This window comes from Carassius auratus, chromosome 49, assembly GCF_003368295.1.
Source record: "Carassius auratus strain Wakin chromosome 49, ASM336829v1, whole genome shotgun sequence".
Lineage (NCBI taxonomy): Eukaryota > Metazoa > Chordata > Actinopteri > Cypriniformes > Cyprinidae > Carassius > Carassius auratus.
In genome coordinates this window covers 15,152,115-15,179,456 of record NC_039291.1, presented here as the reverse complement: position 1 = coordinate 15,179,456, position 27,342 = coordinate 15,152,115, and the positions used below count along the sequence as shown (strand labels likewise).

Sequence of the window (27,342 nt, the reverse complement as noted above, 5' to 3'; positions counted from 1 at the left end):
TGTTTTGTTTTGTTATGTTTTGTTATGTTATGTTATGTTTTGCTACTAGCTGTTTTCAATCTGTGTTCGTTTGCAAATACTTTTACATTTCATGTCTTTATTCCACTTACTTGAAGCAGACATTTAATTCAGTTTAACTCAAGTGGTAAAATGGCATGTTATGAAAGCTCTTATGCCGCCTGCAGAAGGAAAGTCCTGCAGGTCTGTTTGTAGAGATAATTGATTGACAGGTGGCTGTGATAAGTGCCTGACTGAGATTGCATTGAGATGATCTGACCCTGATGTGTGTGAGTTTTGGCACAGACGATGAGAGCGAGGCGATCCTCTGCTCGATCTGCTGGAGTGTATTACAGTATTCATGTTCACTCACACACCCAGAGCCCTGCGGGTGTTTAGACACACTCCACAAGCACCATATCACAGTCCTTTAATGTATGAAGAGCTTCTCTCTAATTACAGTCTGCTAGAACAAGCGTCTGATTTATGTGCTCTTATCACAGTCTGGAGACAGAAGACAATCACGCTCATCATTTTCTCCTCTTCTTCTTTATTTCACAGCATGTTTGTTCCGCTACAACTGGCTGTCCTTCGTCTACCTCATCTTCCTCTTACTCATCCCTCTCTTCGCCGAGCCGACAAAGACAACAATGCAAGGTGAGTCTCTGAATTCCTCCGAGAGCTGAATGTTTGCCGTGTGAAGACTTGCTGTTTATATTTTCACAAGTTTATAAGTGCATGATTTCAGCAGAAATAGTATAGCAAATAACACTAATTTAGTCATACAATTTGTTATATTTCTATATGATTCTATATAATTAAAACTACTTTAATTACTAAATACATACATCATTGATAAAATATAGTTTAATAACACATGACACTACACTTTTAAAACATCAATTTTTTTTTTAATTTAAGGTGAAAAATCTCATTGCAAAACAGACAAAAGACAAATAATAAAACATGCAAAATAGTTTAAAAAATGTATTTTATTTCAACAAAAATGATTGCATGTTTATTCTACGGTAAATAATCCATTGACGTGATGGTGATGGATAGGTAGACTGAAATGGGCTCAAAATAAAATGTTTTATGTTTTATGAGCAAAGTTCTTTTGCATTAGGATTCAGTCACATTTACTGTCACAATAAACAGAGTTAAATGATATATCAAAGGTCTTTGGTTTCTTTTTTAATTTGTTTAAGTGTGTATGAAGTCATCAGATGCTCTGCACATTAAACTGCATTGAATGACGCACTTCAAACTTTCTTTCAAAGTAACAGTCGAAGTGACATTTCACTTCACTGCTGTAGCTGATTCTGAGTGATTTAGCAGCTCACTGTGATTAATTGCAGCTTTAAGGCTTCCAGCTGAGTAATATATGGCGTGTGTTTGAGAGGAAGTGATGATTTTTCATCTGTTGCTCCTTCATCTGCTAGTGCTGTCTGTTCTAATGTTCACATGAGGCGCTGAATGCTGTTGTGTGTGCAGAGAGCTGATGAATTGTGTTTCTGAGAGGTTTGCTCGGGCGCTGGTGGTGTCAGCTTCACTGAGGAATCAGGCTCTTCTGTATTCCCAGCATTCCTCAGTGTGTCATCGGTTCACAAGTTCAGCTGTTACCTCATCAGATTCACCATGTGTCAACTAGACCAAACCGGAGCCAAATATCTCTCTGATTTCACAATTATATCAGCTAGATTGATAGAGAAGGAGGTCCAGTGGAGAAAGACCCTGATGATTTTACATCGAGAGTCTCAATGAAAGTGAAAGTGAAGTGAAGTGAAGTGACATTCAGCCAAGTATGGTGACCCATACTCAGAATTTGTGCTCTGCATTTAACCCATCCGAAATGCACACACACAGAGCAGTGAACACACACACACTGTGAGCACACACCCGGAGCAGTGGGCAGCCATTTATGCTGCAGCGCCCGGGGAGCAGTTGGGGGTTCGATGCCTTGCTCAAGGGCACCTAAGGCCGGGTTCACACCGCAAGTTTCAGCAGAGCAGAAGCAGCGCGTTAGCAGCAGGTATGCAGAGCAGAAGCAGCGCGCGCCTATTTTGCTTTCACACCGGCAGCGGAGGCAGCGCGCAACTGAACAGCAGATTTTGGTCAGAGTGCTCTATAATGGGTACGTTCGCATTGCTTTATTTCCCATTTAAAATACATTTATATAAAAAGACTAGTCAAGAAGCTTTTTTAATTAATAATTTAATAGTTACTTTTGTTGGATCTTTGTTTTGCTGTCTTTTTTTTCCGTGCAGTACGTGTTGTTGATAGAAGAAAGGCCATCGCGCTAAATTTGTTATTAAGGAGACTAAAAAGACCCAGACTTTGGGTTCATTCCATTAACCGACGTAGGTGAGAACATGGTGCATATTACCATCTTGTCACTGGGTTAGAAAATTTACCAAATTTACCAAAAAACACCCTGAAAACCAATTTAATAAACGGTTTTAAATTACGTGTATTGTAAATGGTTCACAGCCTTGACTTCCTGCTCATCTTGAAATCAGCATTTAGCCTACTTGTTTATTATATATGCATGTATCACCTGCTTTTGTTATTTGTGTGCTTATGTGTAATTTAGAAATTGTAAATAAATGGTTCCAATTGAATCAATTTTGAATCAAATATTGAGTTGTTTGCTCGTGTGCCAGCGAAAGCGTCAAAAACACTATAAAATTAATTACGATCTGCAATAAGAGCCGCTGCAACTTCATCCCATGCATTCTCCTGCAAGTCTTTATAAAGTACATTGTGTGGATCATAAAGAACTCGATATTTCTCAACTTCCACAATGAGACGAGTGTCGTCCATTATTGTCTTTCCAGGTGCACTCTGAAGACCACCGCCTGTGACACCACGTGCTGTTGTGTATGATTGTTAGCACGACATCCGTTCTTCTGCCAATACATAGGCCTAGTTATTAAAACAATACTACTAATAATAAATAAATCTCCAAGGCTAAGCTAGCAATATAAATTATTTAAAGTTGTTTTTGTATTTCGGCAAAAAAGTCTATTTTTGGATAGAACTGTAAGTACTTTAACAGATTTTGCCATGGTCACTTTATCTTCTATACATATTTTTTATATTAATTTCCTTTTCGTAGCATACTCTAGTTCTTGTTAAAACACCCTAGATGTGCTTTTTTTGTGCAGTTAGAGCACTTTTTGTGTGAAATCATATTTATTTTGTCCATCAAAGGTGTACTTTCACTTTAACTGAGCGTCAGCAGCGCTGCAAAAATAGACCCAGCGCCGAAACGATCGCGGCACTGCTGCTTCTGCTCTGCTTCTGCAACGCTCTGCCGCGCAGCTTCTGCGTGCGGTGTGAACGCTCTCATCTGTTAACATAGGCACCGAAAAAAATACGCGCTGCTTCTGCTCTGCTGCAGCTTGCGGTGTGAACCCGGCTAAGTCGTGGTATTGAAGGTGGAGAGAGAGCTGTGCATGCACTCCCCCCACCCACAATTCCGTCCGGCCCGAGACTAGAACCCACAACCCTTCGATTGGGAGTCCAACCCTCTAACCATTAGGCCACGACTTGAGATGTCAGCGATGTCTCAAACTGAGCTCAGAACACACTGGAATCTGAAATAAAGGTCAAATGATATAAAGATGCTGTTTACTTCAGTTTCAGAGCTCTTTCTAATACAGTATGATGATTTACTGCTCAAGAAACATTTCTGTTTGGTTCATTCGTAGGTCTTTAGGTCTCTTGAACTATGAAAGAGTGACCTGTGAGCAAGAAGATCTTCCTCTGGAAGGATGTTTCACTGCTTGATTAAAGAGAAGTTCATCACTCGGTTTATTTGTTGCTTTGGACCATTATCATATTTTCTTTTGAGTTAAGGTGTTCACGTAAAAGAATAGTTCAGCCAAAAATGAACATTTGCTGAAAATATCTTCATCCTCAGATCAACCTGAGATTAGGATGAGTTTGTTTCTTCATCAGGTTTGTAGAAATGTAGCACTGCATCAGTGTCTCATCAATGGATGCTCTGCAATGAATGGGTGCCGTCAGAATGAGAGTCCAAACAGCTGATAAAAATGTTTTTATCAGCTCTCTTTCTGACGGCACTTATTCCTTTAAATCACAGAATGAGATCATGTCTAAGAGTAAACTGCGTCTAGTTCGATCATAGTTCCCTGGAAATGACTCACATAGCGTGGTGAAAATGCTGTAGTATTATCTGTTTATAATAGAGCAGAAACAGAGGTGTCCGTGTCATTCACTGCTGCTTTGACTCTCATCTGTGAGGCTTGCAGAGGCTTGTAACTCAGATGACCCCTGAGAGCTTTACACACTCTCTTTCTTTATTTGTGCTGCTTGTTTTAACATGCATTGCTGTTACTGTTGCTCATACTTCTCTTTCTCATGCATGCAAAACATGTGTTACGGACATGAGTTATACCTAGTGATCAGACAGAGATGTTCACCTAGCCGACAAAAAAGAAAAGAAAAGAAAAAACCCTGGCAAATAAATCCAGAAGACTCGCATCAACAGACATTCAGCCAAGCTTTCTTATGACGGCTTTTAAAGTTATTGTTACATTGTATGACTTAAAACTCATATTGTAGCAGTTTTATTCTTAAAACTGACTTTTGTACGAGATTTATTTATGCAGGTTTTTTAAAATGATTCTCATATCTAATGATGCTCAAAATGTAAATTGTATTTTATTTTGTTTCACCATGTTCAACAAATAATGAAAAGTGGCTCCAGATTTGTTAAAGAAATCTCTCTCTCTCTCTCTCTCTCTCTCTCTTACTCTCTCTCTTACTCTCTCTCTCACTCTGTCACTCTCACTCTCTCTCACTCTGTCACTCTCTCTCTCACTCTCACTCTGTCACTCTCACTATGTCACTCTCACTCTCTCTATCTCACTCACTCACTCTCTCTCTCACTCTCACTCTGTCACTCTCTCTCACTCTCTCTCACTGTCACTCTCTCTCTCACTCTCACTCTGTCACTCTCTCTCTCTCTCTCTCTCTCTCTCACACAATTTCAATTCAATTCAAATGAGCTTTATTAGCATGACTGTGGAACACAATGTTGCCAAAGCATCAACATATTATATATAAATAATAAAACAAACAAACAAAACATATATTTACAAATCATGTCATATGTAGCATAGTAAATATAAATAAATAGATAAATAAACACAATTTATCCTAATAAATGAATAAATAGAGTCGGTCTCTCTAGAGAATTAGCTGACTCTGGCGTTGTGAATATTTAACACATATTTAGCCGCTAGTGCAGCTGTACTATCATCTTCTCCCAGTAAGAAGAACATTTTCTCAGTGTCGCTCAGTTCAGAGAATGATGGAATTAAAATTTCAAATCTGGGCAGAAAGGTTTCTCTTATACTGGTGTATTTAGAGCAGAAGAGCAGAAAGTGTTCCTCATCCTCGATGTGCTGTAGGTCACAGTGTCTACAAACTCTGTCACTCTCACTCTCTCTATCTCACTCTGTCACTCTCACTCTCTCTATCTCACTCTGTCACTCTCACTCTCTCTATCTCACTCTGTCACTCTCACTCTCTCTATCTCACTCTGTCACTCTCTCTCTCTCTCACTGTCACTCTCTCTCACTCTCACTCTGTCACTCTCTCTCACTCTCACTCTGTCACTCTCTCTCTCTCACTCTGTCACTCTCACTCTCTCTCACTCTCTCTATCAATTCAATTCAAATGAGCTTTATTGGCATGACTGTGAAACAGCACAATGTTGCCAAAGCAATAAACAGTGAACAAGTTATACAGATATATAGATGTACAGATATGTAGATTAAAAAAAAAAAAAAAGAAATAATAAAAATAATTATAAAAATAAAAAAATAAAAAATAAACTATTCATGTCAATATTGTACATATATAATCACAAAAAAAAAGTTAGTGGATACAGGGTAAATATTTACAGAGAGCATTGCTGAAGAACAGGAGTTTAGTTTTTGTCCCTCATGATGTGACAGGAGGACACATACTGCGCTGCGAGCTGGACACACTTCTCTTTCTCTCCCAAAATATAACTGAGTTTGTCTATGTCGCTTGCTTGCCTGAATTCAGGCACAATTTGAGCTATTAGGGTAAAGTAGTGGTCTCTAATGTGTTCATATTTAGTGCAGTGTGTGAGGAAGTGCAGCTCGTCCTCTACGAGTCCCTCTGTGCAGTGAGGACACAGTCGGAGCTCTCTCTCTCTCCACACACACACACACACACACACACACACACACACACACACACACACACACTGTGCAGTGAGGACACAGTCGGAGCTCTCTGTCTCTCCAGCTGTGTTTGTGTCGGCCCGTCTCCACACACAGACGGTGATCACTCAGACGATACTTCGTCAGGAGCTTTCTCTTACTATAGTCCTTAATTTTGATCAAGTAAGGTGCCAATTGATAGCTAGTCTTTAATCTATAGAAGTATTTTAATTTGTTAATTTGTTCTACTTTGATCTGCCAATCATGGATGTATTCTTCCTGGGTTAGTTTTCCAATTTCTTTAACTTTTGCGTGTCTTAATTGAATGGTTGAGCGGAGTTGGTGTTTTTCCACTAAATGGTGCATGGGGTCACTCTCTGGGTGTCCTGTCCTGTACATAAGAGCGCAGTGATGGTAATCATCTGTCCGTGTGTCTGATAGATGGAACCAGAACTTGGCTGTTCTCTTCTGGATTTCTGCTAGAAGAGGGAATCTGCCAAGTTCTGCCCTGCAGCCGAGACTAGGGGCGTTTCTGTCAAGTCCCAGGATGTTCTATCTCACTCTGTCACTCTCACTCTCTCTCACTCTCTCTATCTCACTCTCTCTCACACACACTCTGTCACTCTCTCTCTCACTCTGTCACTCTCTCTATCTCACTCTGTCACTCTCTCTCTCTCTCAAACTCTGTCACTCTCTCTCTCACACTCTGTCACTTTCTCTCTCACTCTGTCACTCTCACTCTATCTCTCTCTCTCACTCTGTCACTCTCACTCTCTCACTCTGTCACTCTCACTCTCTCTATCTCACTCTGTCTCTCTCTCTCTCACTCTGTCACTCTCACTCTCTCTCACTCTCTCTATCTCACTCTGTCTCTCTCTCTCTCACTCTGTCACTCTCACTCTCTCTCACTCTCTCTATCTCACTCTGCCACTCTCTCTCTCTCTCACTCTGTCACTCTCACTCTCTCTCTCTCTCACTCTGTCACTCTCTCTCTCTCACTCTGTCACTCTCACTCTCTCTCTCTCTCACTCTGTCACTCTCACTCTATCTCTCTCTCATTCTGTCACTCTCACTCTCTCTATCTCACTCTGTCACTCTCACTCTCTCTCTCTTACACTCTGTCTCTCTCTCTCTCACACTCTGTCACTCTCACTCTCTTTTTAATTCATTGCATTTAAAACGTCACTTAATTTGCCAATGCAGAATTTTACTTCAAGAGGTTTCATGACAGACTTGACAATCCCTGGCTCGTTTTACACCACATGAAAAGATTGCCGACTGTACGTTATATGTACTGTACTGTACTGTGTATATATATATATATATACTGGAGGCGGTTTGGCGTGCTGTAGTCTCTGTTGGGCAGACAGTAAGGGGGTTTGTTTAGTTTAGGCCTCAGCGTGAGCCGTGAGTCAAACCTCAGCCGGTCTCTGCGTCATTACAGCCAGATGCTGCTATTAATTACAGGCCTTTACCTGTCTTCAGCCAGGATTGTTGTAAGGTGATGATATGCATTTGGGTAGATCTCAGCTGGAGATTAGCAGGGGACACATGAGGCCCGAGCTGGATTTGAAAATATGTGAGTGTTTCGTAAGCACAGTCGGACATTTTATTGCAGCTCACAAATTATCTGCAACTCCGCTATGCTTTATAAAGTAATACTGGAGTCTGTGAAATGTATGGAGGACCGTTTCTTCCACAGGATAAAAAATGCACAATTCTTCTCACAATTCTGACTTTGTGAAATATAAATTCAGAAACCCACAACTCTTAGAAAAAATGTTTGGGAGATACAGTATAAACTCACAATTACACAAAAAGTCTTAAGTGTGATAAAAAGTCACAATTACCTCTTTTTATTTTCCTCTTTTTATAAAAATTAAATGAATGAATGAAAACTATTACGAGACAAAAAAAAAAAAAAAAAAATTTGAGTTTATATTTTTCAATTCTGAGAAAAGAAAACAAAAAACAACTCTATTTTCACCGTGGAATAAAGTACTACTACTACTGCTAATAATAACAATAACAGAAATTCAAAACTTCATGAAAAAAGGCAGAATTCTGAGTTTTAATCCCTAAATTATAAGTTTACATCCCACAGTTGTTATTATTATTATTATTATTATTATTATATATCCACTATTTAATTGTTTTTTATTATTATTTGCCTCAGTACTTTTGAAAAAGAAAAAAAACAGAATTGTTAGTTAAAGAGTTGAATTCACCCTGAATTCATCCTAGGTGTATATGACTTTCTTCTTTCAGGCGAATTCAGTCGGAGTTATACATTTTTTTTTTTTTTTTTTTTTTTCAGGCTGTTTGATGACACTCCAAAACAAGTGAAATAAAAAAGCTCCCATCTGTACAAATTAAAAAAAGGGTCTCACACGGCTCCACAAAAATGCATAGATTCGCTACAGGAGTGAGAGTGTCATCAAACAGCTTCAAAGATCATTTTTAAAATAACTCTTGACTGGATTTGTACGAAAGAAGAAAGTCATATACACCTAGGATGACTCATTTTCATTTCTGGGTGAACTAACCCTTTAAGCTTTTGTTGGAGAAACACTGAAGTAATGAGAACATTGATCCCAGAGGAAAGAGAAGTATAAGCGCAGGACAAAGAGACGATCTGTCCTCTTGAGGTACACAGGAGGGTTTCCTGAGGAAACAGATCCAAACCCGGCCTCACCTCACTTCCTCAGGAAGCAGCGCCAGCCGTGATTCACAGCTCCTTACGTCTTCATTTATCCATCTATTTATTTATTTCTGGAACACAGTCGATGCTGAGGAAATCTTGCTGTTTGAAGTAGTTCATCAATTTTGATCTTCTCTGCAGTCTGACCGCTTTCATACATTTGCTTTAAACACTATTATTCAGAAATCTGGGGCCGTAAGACTTTTTGATGTTTCTTCTGCTCACCAGACTGCATTTATTTGATCAAAAAGATTGTAATAATTTATCAAATATTTTTTACAAATCAAATCATCTGTTTTCTGTGTGAATCTGTGTTAAAGTGTAATTTATTTCTGTGATGCTCCGCTGTATTTTCAGCATCATTCCTCCAGTCTTCAGTGTCACATGATCTTCAGAAAACAGAATAATATGATGATTTACTGCTCAAGAAACATTTCTGATTATTAGCAATGTTGAACACAGTTATTTCTGTGGAAACAGTGATACATTTTGTTTTTCAGGACTCACAAGCTCAAAAGAGCAGCATTTATTTGTATTTATTTTTCACAAATCTCTTTTCTCTCACTTTTTAATCAATTGAATGCATTTTTGCTGAATAAAATACACATTTCTTTAAACAAATCTTACTAAACACAAACCTTTGAGTATGCATTATATAAAACAAAGCAATGAGTTCATGGAAATGTAAACAGAAAGAAGAAAACTCTCTGGAAGCTGAAGAATGTGAAGTATTCACCGGATCTCTCTCAAGAGTTCCTCCAGGAGTTTTAAAGTGATAATACACTCAGAAAAAAACAAAAAACAATTCTGTCTTTATTTACTCACCCACATATTCATAAATGTATCTATTGTTTGACTTCAGAAGGCTTAATATATTACACGAGTAATACTTTTTGGTTCTTTTATTGTGTTTTATGGATCTTGACAGCACTTGATCGCTTATATGGAAGAGAGCAGCATTGACATTCTTCAAAACGTCTCTTTTTGTGTTCTTCAAAAGAAAGCGAGTTATCCAGGTTTGGCTCAATGATATCAGGATTCTGGACTCTGTGAACACCTTTGAGATTTGCGATCTGTCTGCGAATCCCAGTTATGTCACACTGCTAGATAACTGCTGGCTAAAACATCTGTTATCAAAATGCAAGGCCAGACCACTGTGAAATAAAGCAAGGATCATGAATGAGTGATTGAAACGAAGGACATCAGGTACTTCAGATGTATCTTGGGTAATATATCACAGACTGATGCTGTAATACATTGTTATAAAATAAGTTTGTGGCATCGGACCAGAGTATAAATAACCATAAAGCACTGACACTGCAATATATCAGGCATGTTTAAAGAAGCAACTGTTGGGGAATTAGACATGCAGGCTATTTAATGACTATTTCACATTCACACAGCTTCATTTTCATCATCTTTTTTCCGTTCTTTTGAATCTTTTTTTGTATGTGTAGTGAAGTCATGTGTCTGATCTAACATGGGCTGTGATCTGACTGTGTAAGTCATGATGAAACTGTGCCAGGAAGAAAAGACTGTTCCTGCACTACAGAGATTTGCTGGGGTTTTTATAAATGAATCAGAGCTTGTGATGTGACACGTAAACTCAGAAACCAGATGCTGAGAAATACTGACCAAAGTATCTGGGAACAATAAACAACTATTCAAGTGAAAGTGTCAGATAAAGCAGCATGTTTTCATTCAGTGATTCACGCCATGAATAAAGGCACAAATTTGAATTTATTTATAAATTAAAATATTTATTTATGTATATTTATTTTTTTATATTTAATCATTTTCCTACTTCTGTCGATTTTTTTATCAGCTAACTAACTGTAGATTGATCGCATTTACCACATTAATTACATAATAATTAAAAGTCAGAATGATGTTTTATAATTAATATCTTAGAACTGTTTTGTCTAATTTAGAAGAATTTGCTTAAATATTTACCTTATATTTAGCTTAAATAAAATAAATATTTTAGGATTCATTAAATTTATCAAAAGTGTCTGTAAATACATTAATATTGCTACAAAAATACATTTATTATATTTCAAATAAATGCTGTTCTTTTAAACTTTTTGTTCATCTGTGAATCCTGAAAAATAAAATGCATCACAGTTTCCACAGAAATATTGAGCAGCACAACTGTGTTCAACATTGATAATAATCAGAAATGTTTCTTGAGCAGTAAATCATCATATTTTCATGATTTCTGAAGATCATGTGACACTGAAGACTGGAGGAATGATGCTGAAAATACAGCGGAGCATCACAGAAATACATTACACTTTAACACAGATTCACACAGAAAACAGATGATTTACATCAGAATAATATTTCATATTTTTTTATTAACAATCTTTTTGATCAAAGCACAAGCACTACAATTCTTACCAACCCCAAGCTTTTAAATGATGTGCATGTACTTTGCGTATTAAACTCTTACATAAGGCTTGAGTAGTTGCTCTCTGGCTTAAAGTAATTGTAGCGTAAGAATGAATTGATTCAAATCAATTATGAGAGGAGAGACGTTCCCATAAGAGCATGCATTATTAAATTTGACTCTGTCCTGCTCATTGCTGTCAATTATCAATCTCCGATTTTCCCATTTGCGTCTGTAAAAGCTTTTGGAGATGTGCTGATATTGACTGAGGTTCTGCTGTCGTCAGTGCTCCTGCGTTGTCTGTGCGCTGCGGTCACTCGATCAATGCTGATATCCACAGATAGGTCCTTTATAATCCTTCCTAATTCACCTTTACAAAAAGAAGCCAACACCAATATCTCTGTCCAGAGGAGCCGAGGGGATTTTTGATGGTTCATACCGTCTCCATCTTTCAATTTGGCAGTATTGAATACACCTATGGGTCTCAAACAATGAAGAAGCAGCATGTATTTTCTCCGTTACACACCGCACACAAACACCGAGACCCGTTCAGACGCCGGGAACGGATGCAATGGCTCGTCGGGGAACAGAATAATGAGAATATAATGTCTTCTAATTGGGCGAATCGCCTGAGCTCACAGTAAAACTGTGGCGTGAGCAGACCTGTAAAACATTTTCATAACAGTCAACCATTGTCAAGATCTTGGCAGACTCGCTTGGCAGTGATTTCTGATTCAGAAATTGTTATCGTAGGTGTTAATGCATCGATGTAGACGCCGCTTTTGTAAACATTAGTATGCTTTCAATATTTAATATGGAAATTTCAGTCATTTTATTATTACTTTATTGATTTGATGAACACGGTTGTGTTCCTGTATTGACATGAAAAGTAGCCTTGTGTTCACGTCACAGTTACATACACAGATATAACACTATGTTATCTGGTTCATTTGCCTTGAAGGGATGCACACTGGCATTGTGTGATTTAATGTTTTAAGTCTCTTCTGTTCGCCAAGGCTGCATTTGTTTGATCAAAGTTGATAAATGGCACAAAACTAGCGTATAGTTAATGTCCAACACTTTTCTGCTCCTTTCTGAAAGTTTGCTAATTGCATGACGAGGAAGCTTCGGTCCTTGGTTCTGCCGTGAATTAATGCGGTCTACGTTTAACCACGTTTGTAAAGTGTGTCTTTAGACTCGCTAATATTATTATCTGTGAGGTTTCAGACCTCATTTTCTACCTCAAGACCTTTCCTTGACCTGCGTTTACAGAAGACGTTTGTTCCAAAGCCTTCGAATCGACTACAAATACATTTCTTGGCATTTTTTATCCATGCAAACCTCAAAGAAGGGTGAAATTTCATCCTGATCTCTTACAGATTCTTGACCCCTTTTTTTTATTATTTCCTTAAATGTGTGATATGATCTGTCCCAAATTGACAATCAAATTAAGCACTTATTGGTTTGCGTATGATGTCATTTCCTCATTTGGGCCGGATGGGTTGTGGGTGTTTTTTAATATCCTAAAATTCATGTTTGATGCTATCTGTGCTGTTCCCAGCCTCCTTTGATAGCAGACCAACATCCATCCATCCCAAATCCTTCTCTTCTATCATAAAAAATGTTTAAGTGCATAAATCAAAACTCTTTTTGACCCCTTTATGGCCTGTAACATGTATTACTCAGAGTTTTCTGAGATCGTCACGGCTCTGAACTCACACTGAGCCCCGTGATCCTAAATGATGAACAGCCCAAACACTGCCAAAAACACCAGCGCTAAATGATGCCCAGAGCGAGAGGGAAACAGAGAGAGCAGTAATACAAGGGTGAGTTTCCGCTAATAGCAGTGGATTACTGCAGCTCTTTTCTATCAAGAGCAGAAAGACAGGTTCAACTCGATGATTATAGACTCTATTTTAGTCAAAAACTTTTTTTTTTTTTACTTCTCAAAATGATGGATCCACTGGTGAGCAAGTGATGCCATGCTACATTTCTATAAAGTTTCATCCTTGTCCAGTGTCTGCAGCATTTCTCTCCAGAAGTTATAACTAATAAAACATGTCTTAAACTAGATTAGACTTTATCGAATCCTCTTGCACTGTTGTCAACAAGCGTCCACTGCTGTTGTTGTCTTCGTTGATTTTTGTTGTTTCGTCTTTTACGTTTCTTTTTCAGTGAAACAACCAGTGTTGCCAATTAATGGACCAACTAATTAGCGCAAGAAAAATCAAGGTGCATTCAGTACATGCGCATACTCTAGTGCACGAGTGAAAACCAAAGTAACACTTCAGGCTTTATTTTAGGCACCGATATGTCGTAGATTATATGCACAATGTTTGCTAATGTAATTAAAGGTTTGCATTTATTCTTTTGTTTCTGCAGGGCACACAGGGCGCTTGCTGAAATCCCTGTGCTTCACCAGTGTGACGTTCCTGCTGCTGCACATCATCTACCAAATCACAATCAACAGTCTGTTAGCAGGAGACAACATCCAGCCCGACTTCAACTGTGAGTACCAACCCCATCTAACGCTCCACCACAGATTCTCAAACTAATAGAGGTCAGACGGAGGAGGAAACCGGTTTTATTAGCTGATGCACGAAATTCAAACTAAATGATTGAGCTAAGCTGAACTTAGAGAAGAAAGTTGTCAAATGACGTTCCAGCTGTATAGGAAGCTACAATAAACACAACCTTACACGAGTGTTTGGCGGGAAAATTTGGTGAGAGTTTCGTGTACGATTTCTCTGTTCAGACCAATGCTCTGAATTTATTTTTATTTATTTTTCTACATTTTTACACATAGTTTTATTTTTGTCATTATTATCCCTTTTTTATATATATTTCCAAATATTTTTATACATTTTAGTTTTAGTTATTTTAGTATCAAGTTAATAAGATTATAAATTCTATGAGTTATATAATAGTAATAAAAAAATGTTGCATTAGCAATAATAGCTGAAAGATAAAATGTTATGTTTCTTTATTGTTTATTTCTGTCTTTTAGTTTTATTTATAGTTTTTATATGCTTTCAATTTAGTTATCTCTCATAATTATGTGTTTATGACTCAGAATTCATGTTTCCCTCCTCAGAATTAAAAGATGTGAACTCAATAAATGTGATTAAAAGTTTAAATTACATTTTTTATTTATTTTTATCCAATGGCAAAATAGAAAGTTGAAATGAACAGTATTTATTTGAAAAAAAATTTTTTTTTTAAAAAGCTAGTAAAAATAAATAACTGTAATAAAAAAAAATTATATATATATATATATATTTTTTTTTTTTCGTTTTAGTTAATTATAATACCTCTAGCTGCCAGTTTTGAGGACTAAAATGTTCTTTGCTCACAAAATCCATTATTCACTTGAGCCGCTAAAATCTGAAACCAGTAGAAATGTGTGTACACACGGTTGAAGGTTTGTGTGAGGATACACACATTCTCAGGTCTAGTCTGATTTGTATAAATCACAGAGTTGGCTCAGGAAGGTACGTGCGATTGCTTGAGTCTGTTTTGAAGCTGCTGAGCTGGACGTGAGGTCAAACGCATGCCTGGATCATGTTTCCCCAACACTGACGCTCATGCAGAACCCCAGACTCTAACTGCACACAACCAGAGCCGCTCACTCCAAGCCAAAAAGCCACAACATCTGCCTTCAAGATGGAGATAAACTTATTATGAAGAGAGAAGGAGCCAGACATGAGAGAAGAGCTCTGAAACAGGAGATCTGGAGAGATCTGGGTCTGTGCAAGCATACAATCATGATAGCAAGGGCTCTCTCTCCAGCCAATGGACGACAGGGGAGAAACCTGTCTGAAAACAATCACATCCGGTGCCAGAAATCACAACTTTCATTTTTAAGTTAAATATATTTCGCTTTTTTCCTACATTGGTCATTGAAAGGTTTGTGTTCAACCTTAATATATTTTTCAGAGGTGGAAAGAGTACAAAAATATTCTACCATTAATAATGTTTTGATATACAAGACATAAAATGTTGGATACTCATTTTAAATTAAGAAATGAATTATTAATCAGAGAGACAGAGCTGTATTTGGAGTTTTTTTTTTTGTAGAAATAGAGCAAAAACAGACAATATGGTGTCTAAAACACAAGTCTCTTAATTCACTTGTTTACTGAACTTTTGTAAAAAAAAAAAAAAGAAAAGAAAACATCTATACGTAATCATGATGATTTTAGGAGGAAAAGATGGCATTCTTTGTGTGATATTGATAGAAGTACACAAAAAAGCTACTCAATTACAGTAAATGTCCTTCTTTACTTTCCACTTCTGACATTTTTATGTAAGTTTTGAGGTTGGTGAAGATTTTTAGTCTCGTCTGCTCACTGAGTCTGCATTTATTTGATCAATAATATAGTCAAAACGGTCATATTTTGATATATTATTACAATTTAGTAAGTGCTTTCTATGGAAGCTGATTTCTGCCACGCAATAATAAAAAATAAAATAAAAAAGTTAATTGCTACTTTTGATCTCACAATTCTATTTAAAGCTTTCTATGGTTTTAGTTTAGTTAACTATAGTAACCCTTTTCATGCAATTGCAAGTTTATATCTCACAATTATGTTTATGACTCACAGTTCTTTGTGTGTGTGTGTGTGTGTGTGTGTGTGTGTGTGTGTGTGCGCGCGTGTGTTTCACAGAACTGAAAAGTTGCAGTTTTTATTTCTTTATTTAATCCTATGTGGCAAAAGAGAAAGTAGAAAAGAACAGAGTTTATTTGAAATCTTCTGTAACATTCTACATTTCTTTACTGTCACTGTAACAAATAAATGCATCTTGATAAATAAAACAACAACAACAAATAAACCTATCCCTTATCTTTTTTATCTATTTATCATGATGTAGGGTCAGATAAAATGCTTGTAAAGCAGCGATATATTAATAATGTGTTTGTTCTGACTTTAGTTTCATAGATAAGTTCAATCTCCAGTATAGAAGCTAATTTTGTTTTATTATTTTTGTAAACTTTGATGTCTGTGGGAAATCATTTCTGATTGTGTCAGTGATTAATGCTTGAGAATTTCTTATCAACTTGCAATAATTTTATTTTGATCATTTTTATTCAGTCACATATGCAAACTAAATGATTTTTGAGCTATTGATCAATTAAAAATGATAACACTGAATTTTATAACAATTTCAGTGTGATTTGGTGCTTAGTAGCATTACATTGGCAACAGAGTTATTACAGTAAACTAAAATGAAAATAAAAGCTCAAATAAATAATTAATAAACAGTTTAGTAATTCAATTATATTAAAAAAAGATGTACTAAAACTTCAAAAAAAAAAAAAAATACAGACATGTACATAAAAAATGACAAAAACACTCAACAAAATTACAAAGATTTTTTTAAATTAAACCATAAAATATTAAAATAAAAACTGTTTCAAAATCTTTATAAAAAACTAATATCCCAATTATACTAAAATAACACTGATAAGCAGCAGTCCAGGAATGAAAGACCTCATTTATATTTAAGATTTTATTTTCATTACTTTAATCTGATATTTTAAGCACCGTGTGGTAAACTACTCTACTCACATTACAACATGTTACTTCTTAAATTATTCACATAGATATTCATTTAACAAATGCTTTTATCTAAAGATGTATTCCTATAGTTTTAGAAGAAGCGACAGAATATGCCATTAGTTTAATCTTTTTTTCTCTAAGTTTTGTGGCAAGAGTTATAGCAAACTGCACATGAGAAAAACATTACAGTAATATTTCATAACAACCCTGTAATGAGAACCAGCTACTAGTCAAACATTCGTATTCAAACGTTTCTTCTGAATCTCTGCATGACGGCTTCTAATGTGGTGCTTGGTCATTATTGGCATTATAATAAACAAACCAGGCCGTATCTGTTGTATTTCAGAGACCAGTTCTGCTTTTATCTCACAAGTATGATATTATATCTTGAATTTTTGGCTTTTTATCATAGAATTGTGAGTTATAAACTCTTGTTTATACAGTATGTCCTAGTTCTGACTTAATTGTGAATTTATGTCTTGCAATTCAGTTTTTTTTCCCCAAAAATTCTAAGTTTACATCTTACAATTTATTTTTTATATATATATATATATATATATATTAAATTTTTACGTTTACATTTCACAATTCCGTTTTTTTTTTTTCACTACAAAATAAATAAAACTGAATTGCGACTTTTGTCTTTTTTCTCACAATCTTAAGTCAGAATTGTGAGATATAAAAACTTAGAATTGCAAATAAATAAATAAATAAAAATCTGATTTTTTTCTTGCAATTCTAAGTTTAAATCTCAAAATTCTGTTTATTTTCGGCCACAACATAGAAATGAAAATCAATCTATCAATAATCTCAGAATTCAGACTTTTATCGTTGCTATTCTTAAGAGCTGTGAAATATAAACTTCTAACTGTGAGAAAAATGTCAGCTTTCTGGAAAAACAAAAACAACCGAAAAATAAAAAGTTTGCATTACTCTTTCTTACGATTCCTAAGATTCATCTGTAATCCGTAGGAAACTCTCAAAATGCTGGAAAGCAGGTGAACTCTAGCTGTAGATACAGTTGTGCATGCATTTCTGGAAGAAGTGGCCAAAAACTAGTCGGGGTGTTTGTAAATCACACATTTAATTGCATTGATGATGAAATACCACACAAAGTGTCATTTACAAAGCATTTTTGCAGTTATGTTTACTCAGATGTTCCCGAAACTGATTTTAATGGCTGGATTACATCTGCCACTGTTTTGTCAATATAATATAATATAACGTGAATATATATAATTATAATATATTGTTATATAATATTCATACAGCTCTGGAAAAAGTTAAGAGACCACTCAAAAAATTCTCAGTTTCTCTGGATTCATGATTTATAGTTATAAGTTTGAGTAAACAACTGGTGACGTTTCATCCCATTTTTAAATAAAGATGTTGTCATTAAGAGCGTGAAATGACACTTGGTTTAAAATAACTAAAAAGACGTTTACATTCATCTTTAGACAACACAATACCAATGTTTTCACTTCAGAAGAGTTAAGAAATCAATATTTGGTGGAAGAACCCTGATTCCCAAACATTTGTCAATTTGTTCAAAAAGAAATAATTGTGAGGTGTGTTTTAGGACTAGTCTGTAAGTGTTTGACAGACACAGACACACAGTAGAGCGATCATTCTTGGGTTTATCAGCCGCTCTAGCGTCTCGTTTCTGTGCGATGCGGTAAACCCGGCCCGTGCCAAGAATGACATCTCTCTCCTAATAAATCTGAGGCAGTAAAAAGGCGTGAGGAACAGAGAAACAAGCGATCGATGGCTGCTCTGGTTTATAGAGTCAAACTCCTGCGGTGTGAGAGATGCTAATGTGTTAAATGTTTCAGCTCCTCTCTCACACACACATTATTTGTTTCTGATCAGTTAACTGATGCTTCAAACACTCCTCTAATTCCCCTGACTGACATGCATGCAGTTACACAATCGCAGCGATCACGCATGGCTTTATTTCCACCTCCCGCTGAGTGAATTAATAAGGCATTGTTCCTGTTTGTATGAGCTCCAGCACGGCCAGGCTTTTCATCTGTCAGCGTATACTGCACGGCTGCCAGCAGTGAGAACAAACGCCCGCTCCGTTCTGGTGCTCTTAATATTTCTGTAGCAGATAAAGATCGGCTTCCTCAGGACGCGTTCCTAAAAATACTCCACTTCTAACAAAGGCTAGATGTGATGCTGTGTTTCCTCAAGGTCACCGACACCATGTTCAGTTTGTGAGAGTCATCGAAAGAAATCCACTCAAACGTTGGGCTTTGTTAAAGAAATTAATACTCTTATTCAGCAAGGACACATTCAATTGATAAAAAGTGATCAATAATAAAAAATAAAATTAAACTTTTTTTTATATATTTTATATTTTTATTTATATTTTTTCTTGGATTTTTTATTTATTATTTTTTTTATTTTATTTTTTTATTTAAAGAAGACATAAAAAGCAATGCAGTATTTACTTTGAAATCATTTTCACTCAGAAATTGCAAGTAAATTTCACAAATAATTACGAAATTAAAAAGAATAATAATAAATAGTAACTTCTTGTTAGATATAATACAATCATCTTTTACTTGCAACTTAAAAAAAAAAAAACAATATATATATATATATTTTTTTTTTTTTTACAGTGTATAAATGATTGTTGTGTATTTTGAGAGTTAGTCTTGTAATCTTTCATATAAAGGTTTGTTTCTGCCTTAAAATAAAATAGTACAGTAGAAATAATTGTATTTCTTCTAATGGCAACTTATTTATTTATTTGTAATTGCATAGATGTTTCTCATAATTGTAACTTTATATGTCTCAAAGCAGATTAATATGTCAGCTCTGTGACTTTTACATCTCACTTTGTGAACTTCTTATTTTAAGCTTTATGTCACAGATGAATTTTTTCTCTTTGGTGGAAATAAGCTCGGTGTGGACTCCAGACTGAAGATACAGACGGTCTGAAACGATCGAGCGTGATCTCCGTGTGTTTTCAGTCTCCCCACAGAAGAAACCTAATGAAATCATCAGGCTTTCAATCGAGCAGGCTGTGTTTAGAAGACCTCCCTCCTTCCCTCCTTCCTCTTCCTGAACGCTTTCCTGAGCGTCATCACGAAGGCCTGGAGATCTCCTCCTGACTCCAGACGGGAAATCTTGCAGTGTTTTACGAGCTGTGATCACTCGACACGCCGAGATCTGCATTCTCTGATCGCTCTCGACATCACAACTCAGTTTGACTCGATAGAGCTTTTCCAAAAAGAGCATTTCTCTGAGCTTAGATAGACTCTAGACATATTTGTGAACGCCTCTATAAGAAAAAACCCTAAAACTTATTGGGCTTAATAAAAGTATGTGGATACTCTCCAGAGAAAAGAAAGTGATGGCCTGCTTAAATACTAGTATTATCTACAGTATCTATTTTATCAGCTGTTTGACTCTCATTCTGACGGCACCCATTCACTGCAGTGCATCCATTGATGAAACACTGATGCAGTGCTACATTTCTACAAACCTGAAACTCATCCACATCTCTGATGACCTGAGGATGAACGCATTTTCAGATCATTTTTGTATTCGGGTGAACTATTTCATATGAAACTGAACACATTTGGATGATGATGTCAGAAATCTAAAGAGTGGTTTTTAATCTTTTAGTTGTTGTTGTTGTTTGCTCATTTTCCAGTTTGCCAATGTGATTCAGTGGTGAAGCGATCCACATCTTAATTACATTATTAATAGTTAGTCAGGTCTTGGAGGATGGGCTGTATTTCTGTTGAATAGCTGGAAGTGTCCCTGTAAACAGACGCCTTACTGAAGAGATTCAGTGTGCTGGGAATCACGTGATGTTTGGTTTGACCACAATAAAACGCTGCCAGATGTTTTGGTGAGTGTTGTGCACCAGGGCTTGTGAAAGAGCAGGATCTGGTGATATCTGTGTGTGGTTTGGGTCTCTGGACTGATGCGAGTGAGGCGTCTGAAGCACATTCACACATTTGTCTTTTCCTCATTCTGATGAAGTGGACGGCTGCAGAATAACACCAAAACAATGCTGTTTCACATGCTTTCTGTTAAGAAGAAGTTATTTGCTTTTATCTCGAGTGACTTGTGTGTTACAGTACACCTAAAACATTTTTTTATATAAAAAATATATATATATTACTTGTTACATCTTGCATCTACATTAGCTTTAGAAGTTTGGGGTTTTGAAAGACACCTCTTCTGTTCATCAAGGCTGCATTTATTTAATCAAATACAGAAAAGCAGTGAAATATGTTTACAATGTAAAATCCTCTGTTTTCTGTGTGAATCTGTGTTAAAGTGTAATGTATTTCTGTGATGCTCCGCTGTATTTTCAGCATCATTCCTCCAGTCTTCAGTGTCACATGATCTTCAGAAATCAGAATAATATGATGATTTACTGCTCAAGAAACATGAAGATTATTATCAATGTTGAACACAGTTGTGCTGCTCGATATTTCTGTGGAAACTGTGATGCGTTTTATTTTTCAGGATTCACAGATGAACAGAAAGTTCAGAAGAACAGCATTTATCTGAAATATAATTATTTTGTCACATTACAAATGTTTTTACTGTCACTTTTGATCAATTTAATGTGTCCTTGCTGAATAAAAGTGATAAAAAATTATATATATATATTTCAGATAAATGCTTATATATATATGAATATTATGTTTCCTAAAGATGTTTACATTTCTAAAGCTGTGCATACATAAATAGCTTTACATTTGAGTTATTACCAATATGTTCATATTGTATATTTAAGAATATACCCAGATATTTTGAATTCATATGAAAACTAATAAGAATAATTAATCCAATGAAAACAAAATGCCTTCATAATGTTTCAGAATAAACCAACTGTATAAGATCATATAAACGATTATTTCTTCCATCAACCTGCCATTTAGAGACTTCACAATCCAGTAAACAGCCAATGGTTCACAGTTTCATGGTTCAAACCTGCAATCTTTCGATGACCTTCCTTCGCTTTAGTCACAGAAACCTCATCTCCCGCTGTCCTGAACACCTCCTTGTGCTGTGTTTCTGCAGGTTCATCGTGGGAGAGATCAATACGACAGCTGGGCTTTGAGAGGTAAGAGATTGTATTCTCTCTTTCTTCAGATCAGCGCTGGACTCGTCCGTGTCAGTGTTGGCAACACCACACACATTGTTCACTTTGAAGAGCGCGTGGGGTTTCGTTCGGAGGCTTTGGACCTGGGTGATCCATCAAGAGATTTAATATAGAATAACAAAATAATGTATTTGAAAATAATGATGATAAAACATGATCAGGGCGGGTCCATCTGTTCCCCCTCACTTATTAAATGACAGGACAATGAAAGATATTGGCTAATATTTTTCATAGAAAAAAAAAATCTCTTGGTTTTGTCTTCCAACCACACTATTTGTTAAAATATGTCCCTTAATGATGCAATTTATCTTCTAGATTGATAGTTTAGAGCCCCCCTTGTGAAAACAAGTACACTTTAACATACTTTTAAAAAGACGACTTATTATGAAAAGAACATACTTAAGTGCAAATTCAATATAATGTTTTTGGACACTAAATTGCATTATATTTTCAATTCAATAAAAATAGATTTATATTAAATGAAAAAAGCTGAACTTTGACCCACTTAAGTAGAACGTTTTTACATATCCTTTTCATAATATATATCTATTGTCTTTGAAATATGGTTAAAGTACCGAAAAGCATGTCTGGTAAACTAAATATAGTTTAATGTCATTTCTATAATTGAAATTATACAATGAAAGTGTGCCATGTACAGTACTTAAATATATTTGTGAAGTTGCAATTTAGTACATTTAAATTATATTAACTAATAATAATATACATATGTCAGGTTAAGATCACGTAATATTGAATAACACACTACAGTTAAAGTCATAATCATGTGCAGTGCAGTCTGTGTGCAGACGCATGGACTGTGTGATTGGTTTAGACATTAGGATGATGTGGGTGGCATCGTTTATACTTTTCTGTTTCATCTTTTCTTATCAAGTTTATTAGTCTTCTTTGTGAGTGTCCGGTGTCTGTGGGCCGTTTCGGTCGCTGTCGCCCTCGATGGTGCCTCAGGTTAAAACACTGACGAATGCTAATCAGACAGCAGCGACTGCGCTCCAGAAAGAAGAAACAATGACATCAGCAAGCGCGCAGACTCTGTGCAAAAGACAAGAGCGCTAGCCTAACATCTCTCACACAAACGGGAGTTTCTTCAACTATCAGCACTTTCAATTCCCAGATTTATTCAAACGAACAGATTTACGCTTTCTTTTCATTATGTAAAGTTCACATTAAACTTGGAAAACTGTTCTGTTGGCGTGCTAGTTTTCAAAAGCCTTTTATTGTTTTACTTTATGACTCAAACGTTCTGTCTTAAGCGATGAATATTAGTAAAGTGAAATTCCAGTCATTGCATTTAAAATATAGTATAATGTAAGTGATGAACAAATAGTGAACAACTGTGTCTACGCTGGGTACGGAAAAGTTTGATTCTTTTCTTTTCCCACTGTTCAGCAGTATTGTTAGCAGTGCTTTGATTTACAGTAATTTAACTTCAAAGCTAGTGTGTTTTAAGGTTGTTTAGTATATTAAGTGATTGCATAGCTGATAGTTAAAGAAACACTCACATATACATGTGCACATGCTCATGTGTGGTTACCTAGCAGACTGGTGGATACTTGGCCTGATTTAATAACAGCTTGTTATGCCATTACTGCATTAGTGCTTCAGAACTCAAATGAAAGCATTTACATTTCATTGGTCCAGCTGGCAGAGGCCAGATCATCCGAAACGCTTTGGAGAAGAGCTTCTGAACGCCGAGTCTGCTCACGACAGCTGGAAGCGGTTACAACACGCATGTTAGTCGTGATCTGAGCGATGTTAGTGACAGACAGCTCTAATTTACCTGACTGTAGAGGAAGTCTAGCACAAACCATATGTGCTGTGATGATGTGCCCAGAGCTGGGTTACAAAATAATACCTCATACAGCAGCTGCAACGACTGCAATCGAGTCGCACAAATGTGTGGAGGCAATTGCTTTCACAATGCAACTGATGCAACCGCATAAGAACATGCTAAAACTGCATAGCAGTGCCTTGGCACCCATCTACAACACCCTATCGTTTTGTCACTGCAGGTTTTTACTCACGTTTGCTTCAGAGCTCCAGATTTTTAAATCCTGGGACCCTTCAAAAGAACATCTTCAACTGGGCTCCCATAGAATATACTAATAAAATAAAATGTTGGAACATAATGAATATGAGCAATGTGTGTTTAATCCAGAGCGGTATGTAGAGCATGCTACTTTAAAGGCTCATGTTGGCTCTGAGCGTAAGGAAAGGGAAATAGATATTTCAGAGCTCTAATCAGATTCATGTGCACTCAAACTTTGTTTGCTTTATCATATCAACATTTCATTTCTTCCACTAAACTCCGTGGAGCATTGTCTTAACTTTATCAGTTTCCTTCAATTTTAAATTACGAGTTTGCATGCAGGTTTCCCAACCCAAACAAGGTTTTGTTTAGTCTAGCGTTTGATTTCTAAGAAACACTCATAAATTACATTTGCAACAATGGTTTACATCTTCTCAATGTCTGATCTTTTCCATATTTACCAATATAGATTAATGCTCATGAGGCGTTCTCTGATATACCACGCTTCCCACATAACTTCCTCGGGTAATTTGTCACTAATTTGGCCAACGAGTCGTAAAATGTGCGAGCTCATGTCAAAATAATCCTTTGTGTGTTTTCTATTTAATTGGACTTACACAGCATAAATCAGATCTGTTTTTCTTGAATCTGCAATTAAACCTGACCATTATAACACAAGGGAGATTGAAACAGGCGCTTCATTATGAGCGACGCTACATGAAGCCTGAATCGCTCCACTGTGCCGCATGTTGCTCTTGGAGAGAAGAAACCCAAACCATCTTTGGATGCGTCCCTCCCAGCATGCACTGCTCCGGGCTTGGGCTCACTGTTATTTTCTCTACAAATAATTAGGATGTAATTAGGTTGGCTTGAGAAAGCTGATTTAGTATTTAAGCTGCGGCTGCTTCTTCTTCTTCTTCTTCTTCTAATTTGGACTGAATCTCCTTCTAGAGTTTTCAAACTACAACCACCAAACTCGGGTCAGACCATCAGACTGGTCAGACTTGGGTTGCTATATCTTTTCTAGCTGACCGGACTTACAGTTTTTTGTTAAAAGGGGTCATATCAAACCCTCTTTTGAGGGTTACAAGATCTTGGTGCACAAAGAAGCCTAAAGTCTCAAACCCAAAGAGATATTCTTTATAAAAGTTAAGAGTTAACCACACCCTCCTAAAACGACTCGTTCTAACACGCCCCCACATCTCTACATCACTGTGTGGGAAGATTTGCATAACTCCGCCCAAATGTTCAGCCAAAGAAAGAAGGCGTAACTTTAATTCTTTATTTTTGCCGCTGCTGCAATGCAATGTGGAGGCGGTGTGTTTCGTTGTCAAAGCAAAACTACTTTTGTTTGTCTTTCCAAAAGAGGACACTACTAGAAATCAGTGGTTCACTTGTATTTACAACACTGTTCTAGAACAGTCCAACCCAAATATTCAGATGTGTGCAGCACATTTTATGGAGGATGAGGACTGTTTCCTGTGAGAGTAGCCTACAATGCTTCTGTGCACAAAGGCTGTTTCTATAAACTAGGGCATTTCCAACTTTGCCAGCACAGTCTTTTGCTTCTGACTGACAGTAAATACATTTAAATATTTAAAGAATTTGCCACTGACGATTCCAAAAGAGAATATAGGTCAGTAATCAGAATTTTTTTTCCCCCACTTGATGCAACAAATGCCTAGTTTGTAATGAGTTTTACTAGTTTTGTCTCATTGCTCTGGGAAACACATCACAGTATGGTAAGGGGCATAACATTTCTGTCACATGCTTGGGGTATTCAGCCAATCACAACGCACTGGATAGCTGGCCAGTCAGAGCACACCTCGCTTTTCAGAACGATGAGCTTTGTAAAAATCGATGTGTTTCAGAAAGGCGTGGCATAGAGGAGAAACAATAACATACATTATGTGGAAAAAAAAAATTTCTTCTTAAACCGTAAAAACACTTCGCATTACACCAAATACACCAAATAATGTCCATTTTAGCAACATCGTATGACCCCTTTAAACAGATGATCAAAACTACCAAAATTCCCATAGACTTTCATTGAGGGGGTCAAAACTTTTGTACAATAAGAATCATAGAGAATTTAAGCTGTCTATATCAATTGTAAAGCTTAATGTCTATCTTAGGACATGTTAAATCATGTAGCAACATACAAAAGATGTTAGCAACATGTGAATCATGCTAGAAACATGCTATCAAGATGTTACTCATGCTAAAACCTTCTTTCAATGTACTTATCATGCTAGCAATATGTTAAAACATGTAAGTAACATGCTTAATCATGTTACCGAAATGCTAGCAACCTATTAAATCCTTCTAGAAGCATGCTAAATAATGTTAGCAATGGGGTGTGACGAGACACTTATCCCAAGAGACGAGATGAGACAAGAATTTTAGACTTTTTAAAATAAATCCTCAATGATTAAATATGTAAGGACAATTTTTATTTTATTCAACTCAAATGTAGGTGCATTTGAAATCAACTTATAGCTTATTATTTAGTAAACAGATTTTTAATAAACTGACAGCTTCTGTGTGTAGTAGCTAAATGAAACGTGCTTCTACGTCATTCATTAAGAGAGACACGTAGAACATGCAGGATTTATATTTAAATTTACTTTTGCGGCTTTAAATTTACAGATACATATCGGGATTTGATTTAAGTGTAATTATCTACTTTTGATTTATCAATTCAAAGTTTGACAAATTCTGTGGCATTATGCATTAAACTGATTTCTGTTTTCATGACGGGATAAAGACTACACTGCAATATTTTCCCACTTATCATGTGACCACTTTCATGATGTGAACATTAAATATCTTACATACTACCACTGGTGAAAGGACAAGTGTAATGCAAATATATTTTAATGGTCTGGGCGAGGATAGCGTGACGTTTTCGAGACCGGTCAGATCTCGCGAGACACATCGGATCTCTCAAGATCCCGTGCCACAAGATCTCGTCACACCCCTAGCTAGCAACATAAAACATGTTAGCATCATGTTAATCATGTAATAAATGTACCAGCAACATGCTAATCATGTTAGAAATATGCTAGCAAACATCCTAATAACGTTAAAAACTTGTGAGGCAAAATCGCGTTGAAACATTCTAACAACATGCTAATTCATGCTAACCACATACTAAAACATGTTAACAAAATGCTAATCAGGCTAGATACATTATAAACGTGTTACCCATGTTAAAACATGCTAGCACTATGCTAAAACAAACTAGCATCATGTTCAATCCTGCTAGCAGCATGTTAAATAATGTTAG

At 36.3% G+C, this 27,342-nt stretch overlaps 1 protein-coding gene across 2 annotated transcripts in view; it reads left to right on the top strand.

The window, feature by feature from the left end:
- Positions 1-27,342, top strand: part of LOC113066332 (piezo-type mechanosensitive ion channel component 2-like) — a 113,548-nt gene that overhangs the window by 17,998 nt on the left and 68,208 nt on the right. For both annotated transcript variants that reach the window (XM_026238234.1, XM_026238233.1), the window contains exons 2-4: positions 559-654; positions 13,694-13,819; positions 21,925-21,967. In XM_026238234.1, coding sequence (XP_026094019.1) covers positions 559-654; positions 13,694-13,819; positions 21,925-21,967 — 265 coding nt within the window. The remainder of the gene's footprint in view (positions 1-558; positions 655-13,693; positions 13,820-21,924; positions 21,968-27,342) is intronic.